Consider the following 23876-nt stretch of genomic DNA (forward strand, 5'->3'; position numbering starts at 1 on the left):
GTTACCTAAATAAAAGATTTGGGATTTACAATATTATCAAAATGTGATGAGAGACACCTCAGTTAGCTCAAGCAGTAATTAAAGCAAGCTGTAGATAACATACAGAACAATAGCACATAACGTTTTACTGTTACACAATCCCCCACCCTTTCAGACTGTGACGACACTACAATATGAAGTATAACCAATAAAACATTAAACATTTAAATAATGTGAAAGGTAAACTTTTACAGTGTTTACCTTCCTGACGACCTCTCTAATATTTTGTAATCAGAAACATCAAACACCGATAAAATCCGGCAAACATAGGAAAGTAAGGAGAGACAGTGTTTTGCTTATTACACATCATGCGCTGTAGTGGATTTAAGTGGGTGTAATTTTGAATTGGGTGTGATGCTTAGACATTTTTTATAATGTCCTCATATTTTAGTGGACAGGTGAGATTGTGTGGCACCTTTTTGTAAACTCTATGTGTTGGTTTGTATTTGTCTGCACTACGGTTGTACGGTATACCGGTATTAGTATAGTACCGTGGTACTAATGAACCATATTCGGTACTATATCGCCTCTGAAACGTACCGGTCCCCCACTTCCTGCGCCGTCCTCACGTCACGTCATTGCTGGTTTACGAGCAGAGGAGCATGTTGGGCGGCACGCAATCACGTAGTACTTACAAGCAGACACAGTGTGTCGACAGAAAAGGGAGAACGGGCGCATTTTGGCTTAAAAACTAAAGATAAAGGTGAAGTTATAACACTGAAACACCCTCAGGAAGAGGTGCTTTAAGACATGGCTAGCGAGCTAGCGGCTAACGTCAAGCCCCAGTCATATATGTGGACTGACAGAGGAGTAGAGCTACTTTTAAGCATCGTTTTGGAGTTTAAAGTTAACAAAACTCAACAAAGTGTTTACTGGGAAGTTTGCCAGTCCAAGTATGGTGACATTTTTACCCTATTTTTGGAGCGGTACGGACTTGGAGGGACATCTGAGGAATTTCCTCATCGGAAAGAGGACATCATAAAAACAACTACCGACACTAAACTGAAAGCGATTCGTGGAAAGTACAGACAAGCAGTCGACGCAGGTGGAAGAAGTGGTTACGGTAGAGTTGTTTTGCTGTACTTCGAACTATGCGAGCAGATCTGGGGCGGTTCTCCATCAACTACATCCATTCAATTTGGAATAGAAACATCAGATATTGACACAAGCTCTCACAGGAGTTTGGACTCTCCATTCACCCTTGACAGCCTGTTCACAGACAAAGATATGCCGAATGATGTACAAGAAAAGCAAGATTCCAATAGGAGCAATCCACAATCTTCTGTGGTGAAAGAGAGAAGAGCTCTACTTCAGGTATTGTGCGCTAACTTCATTGCTAGGAAGTAATATTGTTAAAAGGCAGATATATGTTGTATATCTGGGCATCGAAATATTTTATATGAACTGCGCGGCAATTACAAATGCTCACACATGACCACTTTCAACAATGTGGAACGTGGAACAAAAATACTTGCTTTGGAATCAGAAGTCAAGATGGCATATATTAAAGTTCAGCTGTTTTAGATGTATTTAAATAGTGTTGTATTAAAAATGCTTTGAGTAGTTTCTTGTAATAAATAATATTGAGTTAAGTAAAACTGCAGTTGCATTAAATATAATTTTTTTCTGTCAAAATAAAAATACCTCGATGAAGTGCTTTATTGACACATTGTTTCCCGACGATGTTGAGGGCCATTCGACATGTTGTAAATAACATGTAGCTATCTTACACCTGTGCTAAAGTGGGTTCATCCCAAATAATGTATTCATGATTATTGAATGTTATTTTGTAAAAATCCTTATACAAATGTTTTTTTTCTTCACTAGGCAAAACTGAACAACCACAAGCAGGACAGACTAAAACGAAAACTTCCAATCGAGACAATGTTGCTGAATGCAGTAGAAGAAGACGTCCAGATAAAGAAGAGACTTCTGGACATGATGGAGACATCAGAGAAGCGATCGTCTGACAATTTAGACAAACTAACATCAAGCGATGAGGTGGAGACGTGATGGCGACAGGCCTAGTTACACTGTTCCTTACACCTTACACCCACCCACCGCCTTCCCCGTCCTGCCGCCTGTCCCGGGAGACACCCCCTCCCCCTGGAGAGACACCACCTTAGCTAACAAATTTTCTGGGGGAAACACTGAACTACTTGGTATCGGATCGATACCTAAATGTGTGGTATCATCCAAAATTAATGTTAAGTATCAAACAATAGAAGAATAAGTGATTATTACATTTTAACAGAAGTGTTGATATAACATGTTGAAAGAGAAAGTAAGCAGATATTAACAGTAAATGAACAAGTAGATTAATAATTAATTTTCTACCACTTGTCCTTTATAATGTTGACAAAATAATAGAAGGGAAAATAACACAATATGTTACTGCATATGTCAGCAGCTAAATAAGGAGTCTTTGTTTGTTTACTTACTACTAAAAGACAAGTTGTCTTGTATGTTCACTATTTTATTTAAGGACTTAACTGCAATAAGAAACATATGTTGAAAGTTTTTTGTTAAAACAAAGCCAATAATGCAATTTTTTTGTGGTCCCCTTTATTTAGAAAAGTACCAAAATAATTTTAGTACCTGTACCAAAATATTGGTATCGTTACAACACTAGTCTGCACTATAGGTGGTGAAAGGTTGTTTGTACAAATAGATATGATGCTATGTCATTGAATGTATTTTCTAAACAACAACATGACTGCAAATTGTCAGTTGCTTCTTTTAGACTGCTTTTGTGTATGTGCACGTACTCCCTGAGTGTACTGTACGAGACAACAGTGACTGACACACCAAAGACAAAATAATTATGTAATGTTATGTAATACACATGGTCATTTGGTGACATCAGTAACATTAGCCAGAAGAAGAACGATCTGTCACTTCAATAATGGTATATAAATGTTTCAAGACGTACCACGGGCCAGATTTAGGTCGATGGCGGCCTGCACATGTCCCGCGAGCTGTAGTTTGGACACCCCTGTTCTAAGATATACTTTTAAAGAGTGCTGCTGCCCTGGATTGCATCCATAGAGCAGTCTACCACTTACAGCGGGAAGAGACTGTTATTAAGTCACCAAACAATATTTCTTATCTGAAAGTTGTTTTTTATTTTTAAAAAGGATGTTTTATGTTAAAATTGTGCTGATTTTGGTAGCCTAAGCACCGATTAAATTGAATTCAATTCCTTTCAGCGGGCGACGTTTATTTGAGATGCAAACAAGTGTTTTGAGTTAAGAGCTCAGACGTGTAACCAATTTGCTCATAAGTTGAGGGACTAATGTACTTAAAAACATTGATTATCTCACTGTTGGTTTTTGTCTGATATTTCAGAATGAATTACTAACAAAAATCAAGGTACCTTTGCATTTGGGTCAATATGGTTCTTCGTTTTTGCCCAACTATTGCCCTATTGTCACCACACTCATCCACCATGGGGGAGCTGAAAAATCTAATTTCATCAATACCCAAAGTGAAACAAATGTATAGAAAATATGAAAAGAGTGGTATAGGGGAAAATGCTGATAAGAGAAAGAAAAGAAAAACAAATCTCAAGCAAGTTGATTGTTAAATATGAGATTGTTTTACAGAGGGCGGGTATTAAGTGAAGATGTAATAAATATATAGATATTGTTTTCAGAGACTATTTGTGGCGGCGGTGAGAGGCGGCATGAGAGGCAGCAGGCTGAGCTGCCTTGCGAGCGCACTGATGGCCTGTCACTGGAAGCCTCTCTGATGAATGGCCATGTTGGATTGGAACAGACGTGTAATATATATCAGGCGTATATTTGCTCTCGCTCTCTTTCTCCGTGTTCCTACTTTGCGCCAGGGTAAAATATGTTGGGAGAAGCCTGAGGTAAAAAAGACGAGAGAGAGAAAGAGAGAGCAAGAAACTGTAAAGATGGCAAGTTTAAAAATGACATTTGGAGCATCTGCGCTGGAAAAACAGATGGTTCTCAGCACAAAAAAGCAGCACTGCAGTGGGCGCCTCCTGCTTGCTAAGTTTTCGAGAAACTTATCATTGAACTAGCTCGTTTTCTCACTCAACCTTTATTCTCTCAGATTCCCTTTTCTCAGTCTGGATTTGACGTGTGAAAGTGATGTGTTGACACTTTGATGCAAGTGATATCGATCAGAGGCCAACATGGCTGATGGATGGTCAGTGCTTGGAGTCGGTAACACCTCTGTTAGTTGGGACTCATTTAGTCTACCATCACCAATGTGCTTTTATAGGCTATAATGAAGACATATATAATGCCCGGGTAGTTTTTATTTGTCTTATTCAACAGAAATACTCCACAAATTAAAGGGGCTGTTTGGAACCTGCTCAAAGTTAAGCTTATGTTACCTTTACGTAACATATATATTTTTTACATGTCTATATTTGTCACTGTAACTAATAGTTTTAAATAAAAATTGCTCGTCAGTTCCAAGGAATTATTTTGTCTTTGGTGTGTCAGTCACTGTTGTCTCGTACAGTACACTCAGGGAGTACGTGCACATACACAAAAGCAGTCTAAAAGAAGCAACTGACAATTTGCAGTCATGTTGTTGTTTAGAAAATACATTCAATGAGACAACATTAGCTATCCAAATCGCTATCATTAGCTAAAAACACACAAAGCTAAGGCGTGTGTGTGCTACATAGGTCGTAGTACAAGTCATTACGTGCTGAAAGGCGTAGGGGGGCGGGGTGCAATGCTAAAGACACTGCAATAAAGATTGCAAACATCCTTTAAGGGCTATGCAGTGAGAGAATGCTCACACCTATCTTTTTTTTTTGTCCTAACTACAGTCACACGAGTAATTTATTTAAACCGAGGCATAACTCTTCAACACCTGAACTTCTGTACCTAAAAGCGTGAGCATTTATCACAACATGCACACCATACTGTGTTGCCTATGCGATTTCCTTTCTCGCAAACACCACACTGTGGGACTGTTATTAAACCCCATACAGCAGATTGACTTGACATTTCTCACAAGCTCTACAAAACACATGACTGTAGAGGCTTCATTATGCTATAACTTCATAGCGCCAGCTCGCTTCTCCCCATCCAAATACTCCATCGGAGATGGACGTGCACCTGCAAAAAAGACCTAAATATCTAATTTAACCTTACATCAACTGCATTGCGGACCTCATTGCTGTCAACTTTTTTAGTACATTATTTCCAGTATTTGGCTTTTCCTGATTTTCCAGTTAAAAACAATGTACTCTTCTTTGATTTTGAAGCAACACGTACATAAAAAGTGACTGATGTTCCACATTAGTTTAATCTCTAAGAATGTTTCAGTCACCATTGTTCACTAATAAGCTACAGTAAATGGCTAGGAAACACCAGCTGTGGTTGTTCATTCCATCTTTTAGCATTTCAACAGATAATTGCATGTCAAAGATGTATAAAAAGTATGGCGTCAATCAGTGCCAAAATCTGGTAAAATGATGCCTCGGTTTGGCTCTGACCTGGAGATAGGAGACGTTAAAAGAGACCAATCAGAAAGCAGGGGGAGTTGCTGGGCCGTCTTCTCAATGCCTGCCTCTATCGTGCCAAAAGTCAGCAAGGCCGAGCGCGTAGCGTGTAAACCGAGTCTTTGCCCAAACAGAGATGGCACGAGCACAGAAAATGTTTTTTTACAGACACAAATTTTGGCACTGCTTTGATGCAATATGAAATGCTTAACTTTAAAGTACCAGTAGAGTGGAAAAACAATTTGCCTCTATATGACACCTAAAGACTTCCAAAGTTTGCAAATAAATAGATATGATCAAAATAGTATCTATCTCACAAAGATTCTCGAGCCATTTTGAGAGATAATGAGTAAGGCAGATAAGTCATTGCGTGACGTAGTGGTAGGAGCCGCAGGTCCCTTCTCCACCAAAAACAATGCAAACAATTGTGCAAACTTTGTGAGAGCCAACAACGATTACTTTGGGTAATATTATGATTCAGAACCTTATATTGTTGATCCTGAATATAAGGAGGATAATTTACAAGTGTTAGAAGCTCTGCTAAACAAATCCAGCTTTAGTGAAACATTATAGCATCATGTAACAGTATTGCTAAGTGCTAAACAAGAAATACAAACTACAAACATAATAAATTGATAACTTATTCCACAATGTGTTCTTACTTTGATGACGACTGATAGGACGTCCATATCTTCCCGTTTAGATGAAATTAAATCATGATACACACGTAGGGTTAACAAGGAAGTCTCCCTGCAGACACAGTCTTCGGTTGTGTGTGTTTGTCTCCATCCCCGGGTATGAATTGAATGTAACAGATTATCAGCTTCTAGATTCAAGGCTAAATTCTTCTATTATCCAGATGAGAGGCAATATTCACAATCTAGAATAACTTTGACGAGACGAGTCGCAATGATGCAGGAGCAGCAGGACATCGCTGCCGGCTCACAGTAAAGGCAGCAAAGGGCTACTTAGCTGTCTGTATCATTGCGCCACTATGAAATAGTTTGTTTGCGTTAGCGCTTATAATAACAACATCGCTAATATTTGGTTAATATTCAGGTCACAATATGTATAAAGAGTATTGTTGGAGGATTTTGAATGGTTATTTAGAGGGTTTTGTGGGCAAAATAGAGAACCCCCATTGACTACATTGTTAGCTGACTTTTCATGTATTTATTTATTTACGACTTACAATGCATTAAAAAAACTAAATAATTTCTGTACACATCTAAGATAGAGATTATGAATGACAGACAACACATCTCTGTCAAATTTTTGCATGTTTCCGGTATAACTGATCTGATACTATAATCAGAGTGCAGAAGCGTTCCCATTGTCCCAATCTCGGAAATAGACAAAGGTATTTGGAGCGACATATTCAAAATGTCAGACAGAATTTGTGGCATTTTGTGATGTTTAAACTGTGTTTTTGCATACTTTGCGGATTGTAAATACGATTGGATATGGTTTAATGGATACAGTGAAACACAATTAAGCATATAGAGTCAACTTGTTTTTCCACTCTACTGGTACTGTAACGTATTTGGCCAAAACACCATAACATTTGGTACATGCCTTAAAGAGACTGGCAAGCACCATTTTGGCAAATTTGAACAAGATTGGTTGAAAAACATCAAGCAAAACGTGCCACAATTAACATTTAAAGGCATGCTTTGTTGTTTGTTTTAAAAGAGGATCCTCTGTTTCTGATTCTGGCTGTTCAATGTTTTTTTCTAGGTTTCCATTTGCCCATGAAGGTGACATGTTACCACATCTACAGACCATTTGTACTCTTTCTTTTTGTAGTCAAGGACTTGAAAGCAGCATGGTTGTGGGACTTCTTATTGTTGACCCTTTCCTTTGACTTGCAGGTATCACTTACTGGGACAGACGGCATTGAACGGCCATTTGCGCAACGTGACAAAACCTTGTATGCCTCCCCAGAGTTCAGTTTGGGGTTAGTGTTGTTTCCATGAGAGGCGGCGGGGCTTGAAAGTCTGCATGACCCTTTGTCCTACTTTGTCCTTGAAGCACAAAATCTGCAATATATGGTAGTATATGGGATTTTGATCTATGGGAATTCCTGTTCATTCATCCAAAAGTGTGGGTCAGAGGCGACTGATGAGGATGACACAGAAGGCATTCGATGAGGTTGAGGTCAGGAATCATTCAAAATTTCTCAGAAAGATGAAGATGGACAAATCAAGAGTTATTGATTTGTCGATGAGTTGTAAAGAAAATTGTGTAAATGGATAAAAAGGTACCAAGGAATACCAAGTGCATTGTTCTGACTATATACAGTACATGAGTGAAAAGGTAGTATGTGATGTGGGTTATTGCACATTCCGTAACAAATATGATTATAAATATTTCACAGTAATGATGAGTGGATATTAGACAATGTGAGTTATATACAGTAATCAAAGTGACAATATTGAGTATTGCAATCGGTGTATAAGGAGGTCCGTAGGTCAAAGAGTTGGATTGTAGGTCAGTGTATAAAAAATATTCACCAAACAGGACCTCCATTTCCGGGTTATTTCCAGTGCCATGTTTACTTTCATGGTAATGAAATGTAATCCATGACCGCCCTTGTGAAATGTAATCCATGACCGCCCTTGTCACTTGCCCTATTGCCCTAAAAAAGTTGACCAACATCGACATCAAGAACATGCTGTGACTGCCCTTGACTTTTTACTTGTTAATGGACGAGGGGTGTAACGGTAAGCGGTGTAATGATAATTTGCGATAAAATTCCCGACGGTAAGTAATACCGTCTAATTTTTTAATTACCGAAAAACCGTCATTTATTAATGCATTTTAGGCAACATGCGCACTAGCGTCGTTTGGCTTGATAATCATGGCGGACAAGCTACACAGACTTTGCTCCGGAGATTTCCCCTCGTAGTAAACAGAGCCAAGCGCTTGGTTTAACATCATTTTCTGCCTTGAAATAAAATAATGTTTGCCTTGGTACCCTTCCAACTTGCATTGGTGCTGTAAAATATGAGCCCTCCTTTAAGGCAACACTTGTCTTGACCTTAAAAAGTAAAAATTTGAGGCCTGTATATGGCTGTTATTTCATGCTCAGAGGACTCTAATAACGTTGAAAAACATAATCAGAAGGTTGGTAACAGGTTATTTTTATGCTCTACCTATGAAAACATTGCATTTATTAGTATTAATCACACTTTGTGAAAATGTGTTACTGGGATAAACGAAGGACGACTAAATGAGTAAATGAGTGCTATGTTGACCAGTCGGTTTAAGGTTGATACAAACTGTTCCAATCTCACCCTCTCCTCCAGTCGTGCCACTTGCTCCCTGTAGAAAGCATCCTGCTTGTTTAGGTCTGCCTCTTTAGCCTCCAGCTGCTTAGCCTGCACACACAAAAGAAAATATGTAATCAGTGTTGCAAAAAAATAAATCACGAAATGCACATATGACTGAGACACGTCAATTTAATCTGTGATGTGTATTGCAAAGAAAAATGCAGTATTTACCATAGCAATCAAATGTGAGCATGTCTTCATACATTTTGGTACATCCCAAAAGGATAACATCCGTCATCTGTATGACGGTATGTATATTTACAGAACTATAAACATACAACTGATATTCTAGTATTGAGAACAAACAACAACTATTTAAGGTGGAAGTAAAAGTTATTGATTTGAATCCAAATAGTTGTTTTTTAATGATAGCAAAAGAAGCTTAGAGCTCTCCACTTATGAATGTGCATCTAGTGGTGGACTTCAATGAGAACAACCTTCACCCAAAGACATCAAATGATGAGCTTCAATTAAAATATTTGATGGCAACATTTCAGTGCAAATCAAGCATTTAAGGTAGTCCAAATAGAGTGGTTAAGCCGGATAGACTGTGTATTACTGGACAAAATACTTGAAACTGGCAGCACAGAGCTTCAAGGCCCATGGTAGAAATAAAAGAATACTGAAAGAAAAAAGAAATCCTTGGCTCTACCATTAAAAAAAAACAGTTTGATTTGAAGTTGTCAAAGACTTACCTTAAGTCCTATCTCCTTATTGAGAAGCAAATTGAAAGAAAGTAAGGGGGCAGAGAAGAAAAAGAATGTTGAAGCAAAGCCGTATTCAACTATGACTGGGGTGTAGTTGGGGTGGTACAACGCACTATTTTGTGACTTGAATATGCTCACTTTCTCACCTGATTTTACAACCGATACGCTTCTTCATATGTATGCATTAAAGTCCCAGCCACATTCTGCCAAGGACTGTACTAGGGGATAACAGCAATGCAAATGAGGCCTTGAAGCGGAGTGCTTTGTTTGAAGGAGAACGAGATAATGAAGGTAATACACCTAATGCAGAAAAAAATGCATTAGCTCGTCCAATTTCCCTGTGCATTGATAACCATCTGTGTTGAAATACTCAATTGACTAGCAGGCCGAGCTGCATGTCTTATGATTGTCATGATGTCTAACACTTGAAAGTAGACATCAAGGGGGAGGGTTTTTTGTGCTAATGTTTTTTAGGGGGTGGGGGCATCCTCTGTGGTATGTTGGAAATTTGGCGATTTGGACACAGGACACAATGACTGAACAGACTATACTATTGAGGAACTATTATGTAGCAGACATTTGTTTTAATAAAAGCTCAGATCAATCCAATGACAGCAGGGATGACAAAAATGTTGGTTCACAGCACACTACGATATTTTCCATCCATCCATCCATCTTATTCTGCTTATCCGAGGTCGGGTCGCGGGTGCAGCAGCCTAAGCAAGGAATCCCAGACTTCCCTCTCCCCAGCCACTTCGTCCATCTCCTCCCGGGGTATCCCGAGGCGTTCCCAGGCCAGCCGGGAGACATAGTTTTCCCAACGTGTCCTGGGTCTTCCCAGTGGCCTCCTACCGGTCGGAGGTGCCCGAAACACTTCCCTAGGGAGGCGTTCGGGTGGCATTCTGACCAGATGCCTGAACCACCACATCTGGATCATCAATGTGGAGAAGCAGCGGCTTTACTTTGAGCTCCTCCCGGATGACAGAGCTTCTCACCCTATCTCTAAGGGAAAGCCCTGCCACCCGGCTACTACCAACAACTACGATATTTTATATAGGCCCAATTCCAGTGTTCACCTTACTCACTACAACTAGCCCTGCTCGTATGCGCTCTGTGCGTACGGGTTGACACACTCAACATGCGCCTCGGCTCAGCAATGTCACCGGCGCACTGCAGCTTATGTGGATGAAACATACAGTACAAGTATTTTTCAAAGGCAGTGTAGTGCCATTTTTAATTCATTAGTACCACGGTAATTTATTAGTATCTGTACACTGTACAACCTTAGTCCCAACATAAACTCCTAATGGACTTAACGGTTGAGATTGTTTTTCTATCATTCATCATGCTTCAGTTGATGAATAAACAAATAATTACACAGAGAAAAAGCCCCCATTGACGACTGTTGTCTCTTGTGAATATTTTGAAGGTATGTAACGTTAATGTTTAATTTGCAAGCTTTTTGTCAGTATTTTAGCCTAACATTAGCTAGCGTCACAAACTAAAATGTAATATATAACTTATGAAGAAATTATGGAAATGTTCTCCTTGGGCAACTCGGCATCTGAAATCTCACCTCTGAAGGGAAATATATATATATACCCTCTAACCCTCTTTATGCCCACTACTCCTATAGGCAAAAAGTAATTGGGACATCACTACCCTCACGGGAATGCACAAAACTTAGGGATATGGCTAAAAAGTAGGCCGAAGGGGTGTATTAGGACTGACCCTTACTTGTATACACAGACAACATAACAGGTGGCTTATAAGAGTTGAATGATGGTCAATGATTACTGAAACTTGGGTGAGACGTAATGTTATGTATGTATTTTGATCTTGACCCTATACGGCACAGAATATGTGTGATTTTGAAGTGTATTCTTCCATGTGTTCTATGTGTAGTAAGGCTGCAACAACTAATCGATTAAATCGATTTAAATCGATTATACAAATAGTTGGCGATTAATTTAGTCATCGATTCGTTGGATCTATGCGATGCGCATACGCTGCGGCTGCGTCTCATGAGGTGGCAGTAAGCCAGCCAATGATGTGTCATGTGCAGCTCACGTGACGACGCCGTCTCCTTTGCCTGGAAACATTTGAAAAATGGCGGAGCAAAACAGTACCGATAGTTCAGTGGAGAAACATCTTGAGGTTAATGCTTCAAAAGTGTCGGAATACTTTACTTTAAAGACTTCAAAGAAGACAGTTTCCTGCAAAATGTGCAGCATGGACCTCGCATGGCACGGAAGTACAACATCACTTTGGGAGCACCTGAAGAGGAACTATGTTGGAGCCATGGATGAAGGGAACTCACGGTACGTAACTTTTTAAGTCCATAGTCCGGGTACATTGAGCCGTTGTGTCCGTCTTTGTGTGGTGCCAGTATGCTGTTTTTTTTTAAATAAACTACTGGAAAGGATAGAAATGTAGTTTGTCTCTTTTATCTGATTATTAATCGATTAATCGAAGTAATAATCGACAGATTAATCGATTATCAAATTAGTTGTTAGTTGCATCCCTAATGTGTAGCGTGTGCTTTATATGTAACAACTAAAGTTGTCTTTAACTATTAGAGATGCGCGGTTTGCGGGCACAACCGCGGAGTCCGCGGATTATCCGCGGATCGGGCGGATGAAATTTAAAAAAATTAGATTTTATCCGCGGGTCGGGTCGGGCGGTTGGAAAAAAAAAAAAAAGATTTTAAATAGATTCAGGCGGGTGGCAGTTAAACCAATTCGGAAATATATATACATAGTTAAATGTTGTTACCCACATACGAAAAACGAGCAGGCACCTGCAGCATATGCCACAACAGAAGAAAAAAAAAAAGAAGAGATGGACACTTTTACGGAGAGGAGAAGGGACGCCTCACCGGGGTCCGGGACCGAGGCCCCCTCCCCCGAGAGGGCCCCACCGGGAGCCGTAGCTGAGGCGATCCGCGAGAAGGGCCCGACGCACGTCCAGGGTCACCACCGCGCCCACCGCACCGACACCCCGCCTCGTCCGCCTTCGCCGCGGCCGGCGTCACGCGCAGCAGGTAAGCAGCTTTCCTGCCCGCCACCCCCGTGGCCGGGGGCTCGTAACAGGGGTCACTCCGCGCGCTCCGCCCGCGCAGCTTACCTGCCCGCCACCCCCGTTGCCGGGGGCACGTAACAGGGGTCACTCCGCGCGCAGTGCGCTTACGAAAGGGGTGGGGCTCACCCTGGTTGATATAGACAGCAGCAGGACGGTGGCCATGGAAGTCGGAACCCGCTAAGAAGTGTGTAACAACCCACCTGCCGAATCAACTAGCCCTGAAAATGGATGGCGCTGGAGCGTCGGCACCATACCCGGCCGTCGCCGGCAGCGAGACGCGCTTGGAGGTGCGCTCAGCACGGCTCCCATATGATTGCGCACTGGTGTGCGTCTGGGCCGTAACAGCGTGGCACGCGAATGTCTGTGCTGCATTGGATCAGTCTCCTTTCTTTAACAGGCAAAAGCTTTATAACCTCACTAATGCCTTGCATCGTCTATATTAGATATATAACAACGGGCGGGTGCGGGCGGATGTGGTTCTGATTAAATGTTAGGTCGGGTGGATGGCGGATGGTTGACGACTTTCTGATGCGGTTGCGGATGAAATAATTGCCTATCCGCGCATCTCTATTAACTATACATTTTAAGTCAAATCTAACATCTTAGATCTTGCCTTGAGTCAATGATGGGCATTTTTCTGTTTGTATGCTAGCACGTAGTGATGGGTTAACTAGCTTGAGCTGGTGATGAAGCTGGAGCGAGCATGGTTTGAGCTTGCGTGAAAACTGGAGCGAGCTTGGCTTGAGCTGGCGTTGAAGCGAGGGCGAGTTTGGCTGCTAGCTGTGTCGTCACAAGAAGCGGGTCCTCCATCTCTAGCTTCATCAGCACCTTCCGGTACCCCTCGTCCATCCGTTCCGCACTGTACTTCTCCAGAGCGTCCCTCGTAGGAGGAAGCAGACTTTCAGGAGGTTGTGGCTTCGTTCAAAAAAACGATATAACCATGCAACCAATGATGGCTCAGTCGAAGATTTCGAGTTGGGGATGTTTATTGGACCAACTCAAGGTCACCAGTGCACAGGGTGCAAAAAGATATACAGTGTAAAAATTGGTGAAAATGAAAAGTAAATACAAAAAAATTAAGTATTTACAAAATGCAGGAATGAAAAAAATCATCTGCCGCTCAACAATCCCCAATCACTGTTCGCACTATTCTCCAACTCTCCACAACCAACCTGCTTACCTACTCAGTGGCCTAGTGGCTAGAGTGTCCGCCCTGAGATCGGTAGGTTGTGAGTTCAAACCCCGGCCGAGTCATACCAAAGACTATAAAAATGGGACCCATTACCTCCCTGCTTGGCACTCAGCATCAAGGGTTGGAATTGGGGGTTAAATCACCAAAATGATTCCCGGGCGCGGCCACCGCTGCTGCCCACTGCTCCCCTCACCTCCCAGGAGGTGATCAAGGGTGATGGGTCAAATGCAGAGAATAATCTCGCCACACCTAGTGTGTGTGTGACAATCATTGGTACTTTAACTTTAACTTTAAATTTTACTCCCACCTTAAGACCACATGGTCTGATCCACTGGTCATGTGACCTGTGCAAAGCGCGCCAATGCGCACTTATATGGCGTCATCTGAACGTGCAACGTCCTTTTGACTCAACTCCACCATGATGACAGCCTATTGCCCGGTGAGTCTCTCTTGTGTGCGTGCTTGGGTCTCAGGTGTCTCGCGTTGTGGTGTACATCTGACCACACGCAACTCAAAACATTATATTCTCTAAGGCACAACACTGAAATTGTCTTTGTGACAGCGCGTTTGCTCGCGTGTCCTCGCTCTCCTGGCCATAGAGAGAGAGCGCACTGTCACACTGGGCAAAACGAAGAACCGGCTATTAGGTCCCTCCGGAGGTGAGGTTGACTGTGCCCTCGCTGGTTAAGAGGTGAGCGGCACCCTTGCAGGGCTGGAGTTGTGTGCTGGAGTAGTAGAAGGAGGCGGCATTGCCCGACAAAGAACAGGAAGTGGCAGCTATGGAGAAGGAAGAACTGGTGGTGGCGGTCTTGCAGGCATATGCTATGCTAGCCCCCCCTTTCAGAAAGTGGCAACAAGATGTTTGTAATTGAAGGAAGGAGCATTTGACCCACAACCTCAGCATGAGCAGAAGACAAGAGTGTGTGGGCTTTGGGAAGCAGGGTTGTTGGAACAAAAAGTGCAGAAGCTTGAGTCTTGAAAAACTGAGGTGGGCGAAGGTTGAACATGATTATTTCACTGAAGCTCTTAATCTGCTTTAGCCAGTGGCAACATGTCTCTATTGTCCTCAACAGCTAGCTTGCTGCAGCTTGGTTTAGACTGGCTAGCTGCTTTTGCCGCAGAAAGTCCATATTTTCAGCAGCCAAATACTTAATGTCTGTTTTTGGAGCTTCTGTGTCTGCAGCTGTCAGAGGTAGATCGTCTGTTAGGGGTGTGACGTCATCAGAGCACGACGCCGCACATGCTCGTCGTCCACTCTTCTGTTTGCACGTCTGCAGTGGAGCAGGAATAGGAAATGCTAAACCTTGACTTTTGGGAGGCTGTGGAGTGGGTGAAGTGAGCGAAGTTTGCATGTGGGAGGCATAGACTGGCTAGCTGCATTACCCTTAAAAAACATGTCCAAATTGTATCTGTGTGAACCGTTACTAGAGGTGGGAATCTTTGGCCACCTCACGATTCGATTAGGATTATGATTCAGGAGCTACGATTTGATTAAAAATCGATTATTGATGCAGCTTTAATTTATGTATATTGATGCAGTTTTCCATTTCTTTTCATTTCACTAAAGCGTTTATAACTTTCAACTTTTAAAAATAGTGCATTTGTAATAAGTAATTCCCATCACATTTATTAATTTAACGGAAATATGTGCAAAACTCGAACATAAGTGCCCTATAATAAAAGAGCTGGTCGGATCTCTTGGTGAGGTGGCTCGCTGCAGTCAACCAAACTTTAAAACTGTCTGAATTACTTTCTTTACAATAAAACAATCGATTATCAATTGACGTTTACTAATTGATTTTAAAATCGCCTATTTCCGAATTGCGAGGCTTTTAAAAATCGATTATTTCCCCCACCTCTGGCCGTTACGTCATCAGAGTGTGCCGCCTCGGGCGTCGGCAATGTGACGTCAGTAGGCTTCGACGGATCAGAGCTCTGGACGACGGCCCAGGCAGAGTAAACAGAAGCCAAATGTGCGTTTATCATGCCAAGCTTGGGGCGGAGGGGCAAGAAAGATGCAGCTGTCAGAGCCTGGGTCTGGTGAGGAGAAGGGCGGCTCGAGGGTGGCAAGATGGCAGGGCGGCTACGTCATCGGGACAGACAAAATCCTATCCGGCCATCTCCTCGTCTTTTTTCTCCGAAAAGTTAATAATGTATAGTATAATAATTTTCGACATCAGCAAGCCCCATGCCTCAAACGCCTTGAAAGAGAGGTCCACAGCATCCTCTTTCTGGTATTGAGAGGCACACCACCGTTGTGCGGCTGCTTTCATTTCCTCGAAAATCTTTCTTTTCTCGTCCATAGCGAGAAACACTTCTGGCATGTCGATGCCGTGTCTCCCGGGATGCAAAAGATCGCAGAAAGCAACTTGCAGGTAAGATTGATGTTTCAATTCCAATGACCAAGGCAAAAATACAAAATATATTATGCCACTAAGAAGGAGCACTTGAAGCTCGAGGCTTACTTAGCTTAGCACATAATGACACAGCTTCAGCATTGAGTCACAGGCAATTTCTACAGAAATTACTTCATCTAGTTACATTCAAAATCGATGATAGCGACTAAAGTTATTTAAGTATGAACTGTCACTTGTGAGTCAAGATAAGTTCTTCCAGGTAAATTCAGTTTGGCGCTTCAGTCAAATGACGCAGAAGTTGTATCAGTCACATGTTTTTTACATAAAGTGACACACAACGAGGTATTGATGAAAACAGTATCACTCCTTGTGTTTCATAGTGCATCAATGCGTCAGTATCGTCACTACAAGCATGTATGTTACAAGTGCACAGCTAATGGGGATCCCCACAAATAAACAGTTCGCATTTGAGACTTTTTCCACCTCAAAATCGCTAAAACACTGCGATAAATAAACAGAGCAGAGATTGGATAGTTTCGTTAAGTCCTCAGATCGGCCCCGCCAAGATCATCTTGGATCTGACGCAGCACTGAGAAGACGGTCAAACTCGACTATCTCGTGAAGGTCAGAATAAGGTTTCCATTGGTGAACCAACTGAAGGCTTCCTGACCGAGCTAACTAGTCTAAGTTGAAGCCTGGCGACGCACGGCAGGTCCAATTTCTGGAAAGTCCCACCAGAACAGATGGCGTGCTACGTGCCGACGAGTTACAGGTCCTGCATCTAGAAATATCCTCTTGACACTCTCGCTGTATGCGCGTGGGCTCTGGTTTTAAACTCACCCCCTTTGGAGAGTTTAAATGTGCGGGGGTTCGCTATCCGACGATTTGACTACTAGGTTGATAGTCAAGTCAGACTTTTTTTAATCTAATCAACTATTTTAAGACAACCCTAACAGCAACTACTATAGTTAGAAAAAATCATGATATCGGGATGGTTAACATTTTATTGCATTTATATTATAAATAGTCAGCAAGAATATATAGTAGCCATTTCCTTGGGATATGTTTTGGTCCGCTTTTCAAAAATGATCAGGGCTTACTTGATGGAAACCATATCGTGCAACCCATATCGAGCAGTGTTTCTTCTACCATTATATTTAAGGGCAATAACACCGTCGGGCCCACGAGCTGATTAAGTTAATCCTATATCCTCTTGAGAACCGGTGCCATCTGCAGTGGACATTTAAACTTAGTTGATCAATTATGTCAAGAGTTACACATTTCTGAAGAAATATCCCTGCTACAGTCATTATACGACCTACAATTTGTCAAAATCCAATCCAATTCAATGTTATTTATAGACCACTTGAAAACAACCACAATGTACAGAATAAAATATAAAACAAAAAAATACGAGACAAAAAAAAATATGGGCAATAAAATACCTCTAAAAACACAAAGTAAAAGAGGTAATTGTAGTGGAATAGAAGTTGTGTGTAGTGTGTTCAAGTTCAATGTTGCAGCTGAAGAGCTCTGCAGACAAAATATACTCAGACGGGGTGACACAAATAAGAACCCTAGATGCTGATCCTAAACACACATATAGCCGCACACAGCCAGAGCAGCTGTATCCACAGAGGGCGGGCGGACAGGCGGAGAGATAAATGTGTGCTGAAGGCGAGACTTAAGGTGCCATTAAAGGAAGAGAGGTTGTGATAGAAAATGAGTACCTTGAGGGGGTTTTCTCTTGTGCGCGCGCATTAAATCTGCTCACAGGCGTGTTGGCCCGCCTCCCTGACGACACATTCAGGCCCGGACATGAACACTATGTCAGGATTAATTCCGAATGATCACCCCCATTCAGTTGACTTTAAAAGACAATCTAATCATGCTAAAGGCCAAACAACGGCGCAGGCCACACCGATGCACGTTTACCTTTTATTCCCAGCTGTTGCGCTGAGGAGTGTGAGTTTAAGGGAATGAGAAATGGGAGGAGGAAAAGGATGCGACATTCTCTCTCTCTCTCAATCGTCCTCAGACGAGACATTGGAAGTGAATTTGGGAGTGGAACAAAGCGACAGATTTAGGACAATAAAAGAGAATTCATCAGCAATGAAGACGCGGTTGTTTAATGCGACACTGAGCTTGCCCTCTAACACACTTTAAAGAGAGAAAGGATGAAAAGTTTGGGGGAGAGAACTCATCTCTGGAAAGACTTTCACATGACCAAGTAGCGGGAAAGAGGGCTGTATTTCAACCTTAAAGCAGGAGCATCTCCCTCAACACCTCCCTCTGTATCGTACAATAATGGCTCAGGGTGACAAGGAAATAGAACTGAGACCGTGGCGGTCAGACTAAACGGATCATTTAAGTGAGGCGAACGCCTTGTGTGAATATCAATTAGCCAGCTGGTGAATAATTAAGGACAACTGTGTTTTTTTAATTAGCTGCAAGTTTGAGTCAAGGTGGATGATAGCAGAGTGATGACTGTGCTCCTGACACCTACAATTCCTCCACGGATTTTTTCCTATTCTTTCAAGACGTCCTCCTCTTTTTAAGCTTGTAGAATCCTCCTGACCTTTGATATTATCAAGTAGAACACCGGTGCATGTAGTTACAGATTTAGGATTTAGCATACACCTACTGCCCGAATGCAGCTGAGATAGGCACCAGCACCTCCTGCGACCGCGAAAGGGACAAGCAGTAGAAAATGGATGGATGGATGTTTGATAAATACCTAGCTTGTGTACTTATAGCCAAAACAAAGCTAATAAATTAACATTTGAGATGCTTTAATCTCCTCAATTGTGAAGTTTCATGTTCTTTGCTGCGGGTCAAACTCTGGCTCGTACATGTACGCTTGGATGCTAAAATCCTCCACTGTTGCATATAGTTCTAACTTATATTTGTGGGTATGGAAAACTACAGGCAAAACTATAACATCGCTGATGGGGCACATATGGCATAAAGATGGTCTGTAAAGTAAAATGTATACAAATTGTGGACTAAAGTACCATTATGTTATGGAGGATCATAATATGACCCCTTTAAAGTGTTAAGTAATACCAGAAGGAAAAAAGATGCTGCCTTGAGGAGAACTTTGGATCATCCATCCATCCATTTTCTACCGCTTATTCCCTTCAGGGTCACGGGGGGCGCTGAAGCCTATCTAATCAAACTTGTAATACAATTTGGCTCAGTTTCTATACAAACAAGAAATCAGCTATTCTTTATGCATTTCTAATTTCACACTTCAATGAGGAAGATATCTGCATTGTCATGTAATGAGATGACTTAAAGTTACACTCCATGCAAATAAATCATAGTGGATGCAGAGTGCCCAAGATCGATTGTGCACAAATCAAATCATCACATTATCTAAAAACACATCATCCGTAACCTTGGTGTCTTTTGGCTCACCCCGCCTTTCTCCAGTTCCGACCCACCCCTGTCAGAAGTAACATCACAATCAATGCTCCCTCATACGTTCACGCGAATGCAGCAACGCGGCGAGGTCAGAGCTGCTCACTGGGGCACCATCCATCACGGACCTTTGCGACAGGGAACCCGTGACAAACTGATAGCACAGCCATGGGCTTGGGGAGTCCAGTATGTGTTCCTATAGGAGGGGAGGGTCAAAGGGCAGCACAATGTGACCATGCTTTGGTGTTAATTGGCATGGTCGAGGTGTTTGTAGCACGTGAGAGGTGAAGGATGGATTAAGGCTAAGAGAGTGGGCGTAATAAGAATGACAATTTGCATTTGACAGATGTACGAAGAACTGGTTGTTCTTTGGTCTTTATATAAAAAATGGACCATGAAGTGTGGGATAAAGCAAACACCACAACTCAGGTTTAAGACAAGTAATACTCTCCCTTGAGATCTCGTATGGTGAGTAATGATACAATGACCCAAGGGGTCATTGGACAGGGACGAAGAGTCCAAAGGGGGAAAATATGTAGGTGGTGTCCTTGTGTAGTTCGGATCTCATCGAATTTGACCACAAACAAGGACTTAATGATCTTGGGACGTCCTCATTTTTTTTTTTTCAAATAATCCCAAAATGTGTTGGAAAAATATGCTAATTTATTTTGGGCAAACATAAACAGTTGGGTTTATGGTAATTTATCATCTCATCAGAAATAACTAGGACTGGCTTCTTCTAAAGATATTTTCAGGAAAGCAGGGTAAACAACTGGGGAAATGATCCACCGAGAAGCTTACAAAATCCTGGTAGAAACATTAAATATCAATTTATTTTTCTACTCCCTGACACTTTAAGCCCCTCAGCATTTTGTTGCAGACGCAATCACTGCACTGGCGGTAATATCTGCCACCCACACCCCTTCCCGGATTGATTAATTGGCTGATCAGACGCCTGCAGTGTAAACTGATTGATTGATTATCTCGAGGTAGCGCTGCATCTTGTCGCGAGCCTAGGGGAGCGCAACCTCTAGAGGCCCCCTGATCATCTGTCAGTTCCAACACGCATTCGATACAAAGGGCTAAACCTTTATTACCAAGACATGAGGGGGTTCCCAATTCCCAATTCAAACTGATTCTTGCAATATGTTATTTGTAAGATAAATTTAAATAAAACTTTTTTTAAAACAGATTAGAAAAAGCTCCTCTTTGCTGATAAATGATGCACTGTAAATACATTTTTAAATATAAATTCCTGAAATATTAGAACCAACTCAAAATCATAATGAATAGAAGTTGCTATTCCGATGCGAATTGATTTCTGCAACAACTAATCGATTAAAATCGATTATAAAAATAGTTGGCGATTAATTTAGTCATCGATTCGTTGGATCTATGCTATGCGCATGCGTAGAGGCTACTTTTTTTTCTATTTTATCATAAACTATTTTATTTATAAACTGCAACACTTACAAACAGCTGAGAAACAATAATCAAAATAAGAATGGTGCCATTATGGTGCCAGTATGCTGTTTATTTTTTCAATAAAATACTGCAAAGGATAGAAATGTTGTTTGTCTCTTTTATCCGATTATTAATCGAAGTAATAATCGACAGTTGTTGGTTGCAGCCCTTATATATATATATATATATATATATATATATATATATATATATATATATATACACACATATGCATATATATATGTACACATATATGTATATACATACACATATATATATGTACACATATATGTATATACATACACATATATATATACATATATACAGTATATATATAAATAAATATATATATGTGTTTATATATATATATATATATATATATATATATATGTGTGTATATACATATATATATATACACATACACACATATATATATACATATATATATATATATATATATATATGTATATATATATGTATATATATATATGTGTGTATGTGTATATATATATATATATATATATATATATATATGTATATACACCTACACATATATATATATACACACACACACACACACACACACACACACACACACACACACACACACACACACACACACACACACACACACACACACACACACACACACACACACACACACACACACACACATACATACATACATATATATATATATATATATATATATATATATATATATATATATATATATATATGTGTGTATTTCAGCCCATATCGCACAGCACTAATTAATTTCTGCTTGCTTAAAGGATGTTGTTCTTCGTGTTTCCCAATGTGTGATTGTTGGGCTGTATTTTTTAAGCCATAAGTTTGGGACCCTCGATTGCGAGTGTCATGACTCAGACATGCCAAATGAAAACGCCAGATGAAATCTAGCATGCCAAGATATTGAACACAATCCTCAGACAGAAAATTCCTTCCTTTGACGGCAGAGGACACAGTTAAAAAACCTGGAAGTGGAAGGAGGGCCACAGAGCTTTGGGAAAACACAGAGCTCTCCCCAGGGAGAGAAGTGAATGCTGGAGATGGGCAAAGAAGACATGCGTGGCCAGAGACTGGCAGCATCAGGATGTGTTTCTGACATTGGACCTCCGACGCCGCCAGCTGAATGTGCCTCACCTGTCTTGTACGTGTGCTTCCTGCGGCCTAGGGATCCTTATTTACCTCCATATGTTTGTATTCTTGTCTGCACATATGCATATTCATTCTGCAGCAGGTGGTCCACTGAGGTCTGATGAGTCTGGGAGGGGGCCGGCAGTCCAACTTTAGTATCTGTCTATCAAGATCCAGATCCTGGGTCACCTCTAACCTGCCTGCCTGCCTCCTATTTCACCCTACTCCTGCCCAGAATAACTTCTGGTACAGTCACTGTTTCCCCTTTTAGGCTTGTTAAAAGCTGCACTTTATATGCAGTTCTACATATTTGTTTCCTAATTGAAGGTTGTTTTCAAAACTGCCTGGTAAATCAATATCTGTATTTTGTCTGCTCTTTCAGGCGCCTCTATTTATTCCCTATCTTCTCCTGCCGCCTGCTGTGCATACATCACCCAGATTTTCAGCTCTTAACAGCCTCCTTGACGCCACTCTGACTTTGTTCCCTGCGTGTCAATTTTTTTCCACCCTTCAATCAAAACCAAAACCCGCCAGCACCATTAGCTCCTGCGGAAACATTCACTTCCACTGAAGCTGATACAACTCTCCTTCTCAGAAGCGAGAGGCAGGAAAAGGCAGTGAACTATTCATAAAAGGAAGAACGAGGAGGTGTAGACAAAAGCATGCTATTCAGATCCAATATAGTTGGGAAGCACAAATGCACACATGTGGATCAAGCGTTTAATTATCAGGAGTTCATGATGCAGACTCAAGACAAGTCTAGGCGGGAAAATAATAGAACAGGAAACAAAAACTAACCTGTTTAAGTCTCAAAAGTTGTGTCCAATAATGAATTATTTAATATAAACGATGTTATCATTTTGGGGCAGAAAATATTATATGATGAATAGGGTTGGTAATCGAGTATTGACAGGAACCGGGACTTGTGCTACGATTGTCCTGGAATCGTTTACATCTTTAAATGTTGATTGCAGGTTTTGATGGATATCGTGTGGCGTCCCTTAAAAGTTTGGCTTTATTTTTCTAAAAGAAAAAAAGACCGGTCGCAGCACTGCACCACTTGCGACAAGGGTCAAAACCAATATAATCAAAAATGTCTGCAATCATGATATAGAAGTGTGTTCTCAAACATTTTTCACTCAGTACCACCTCAGAAAACACTTGACTTTCAAGCAGCATAGTAGGCCTAAACAATAATTGAAAAAGAGGCAGAGGTTTTATTTAACAAGTATATCTAATATTTGTGGCCGCTGTAACAATACACACCGTTTTAACAGTAACACTGTGTTTGAATATTTAATAAAGTGACTACCGGTATGTTGGCGTACCACAGTTTGAGAATCACTGGTATATAATTAGTATAGAGTGATGAGCTGTGCTGCCAGGCTTCCTCCAAGTCCAACCAGTCAGTATCAGGTAAGTAAAGCAATGAATTATCTCTATCTATGTCAGTTTTTCTCTAATAGTGGGACGGAAGCCCCTGGAGGGGATCGCGGTGCAATGCAGGGAGGGTGCGTATGACCCTTCTCTTTTTCATTTTAACAATAAAAACAAATAGCACAAATTGTTTTATTAATTTTTGTTTAGTACCGGTAGGTTAAAGTGTGAGTTTATTTCATTTAAATTTTCAGTATT

General features: G+C 41.2%; 1 protein-coding gene across 3 annotated transcripts in view; it reads right to left on the bottom strand.

Annotated features, from left to right (window-relative positions):
• The window catches only part of chchd3a (coiled-coil-helix-coiled-coil-helix domain containing 3a), a 129530-nt gene that overhangs the window by 39337 nt on the left and 66317 nt on the right, over positions 1-23876 (bottom strand). For all 3 annotated transcript variants that reach the window (XM_061959464.2, XM_061959462.1, XM_061959463.1), the window contains one exon: positions 8824-8907. In XM_061959464.2, the coding sequence (XP_061815448.1) occupies positions 8824-8907 (84 nt within the window). The remainder of the gene's footprint in view (positions 1-8823; positions 8908-23876) is intronic.

The sequence above is a fragment of the Nerophis lumbriciformis genome, linkage group LG05 (assembly GCF_033978685.3).
Source record: "Nerophis lumbriciformis linkage group LG05, RoL_Nlum_v2.1, whole genome shotgun sequence".
In the NCBI taxonomy this organism is placed as follows: Eukaryota; Metazoa; Chordata; class Actinopteri; order Syngnathiformes; family Syngnathidae; genus Nerophis; species Nerophis lumbriciformis.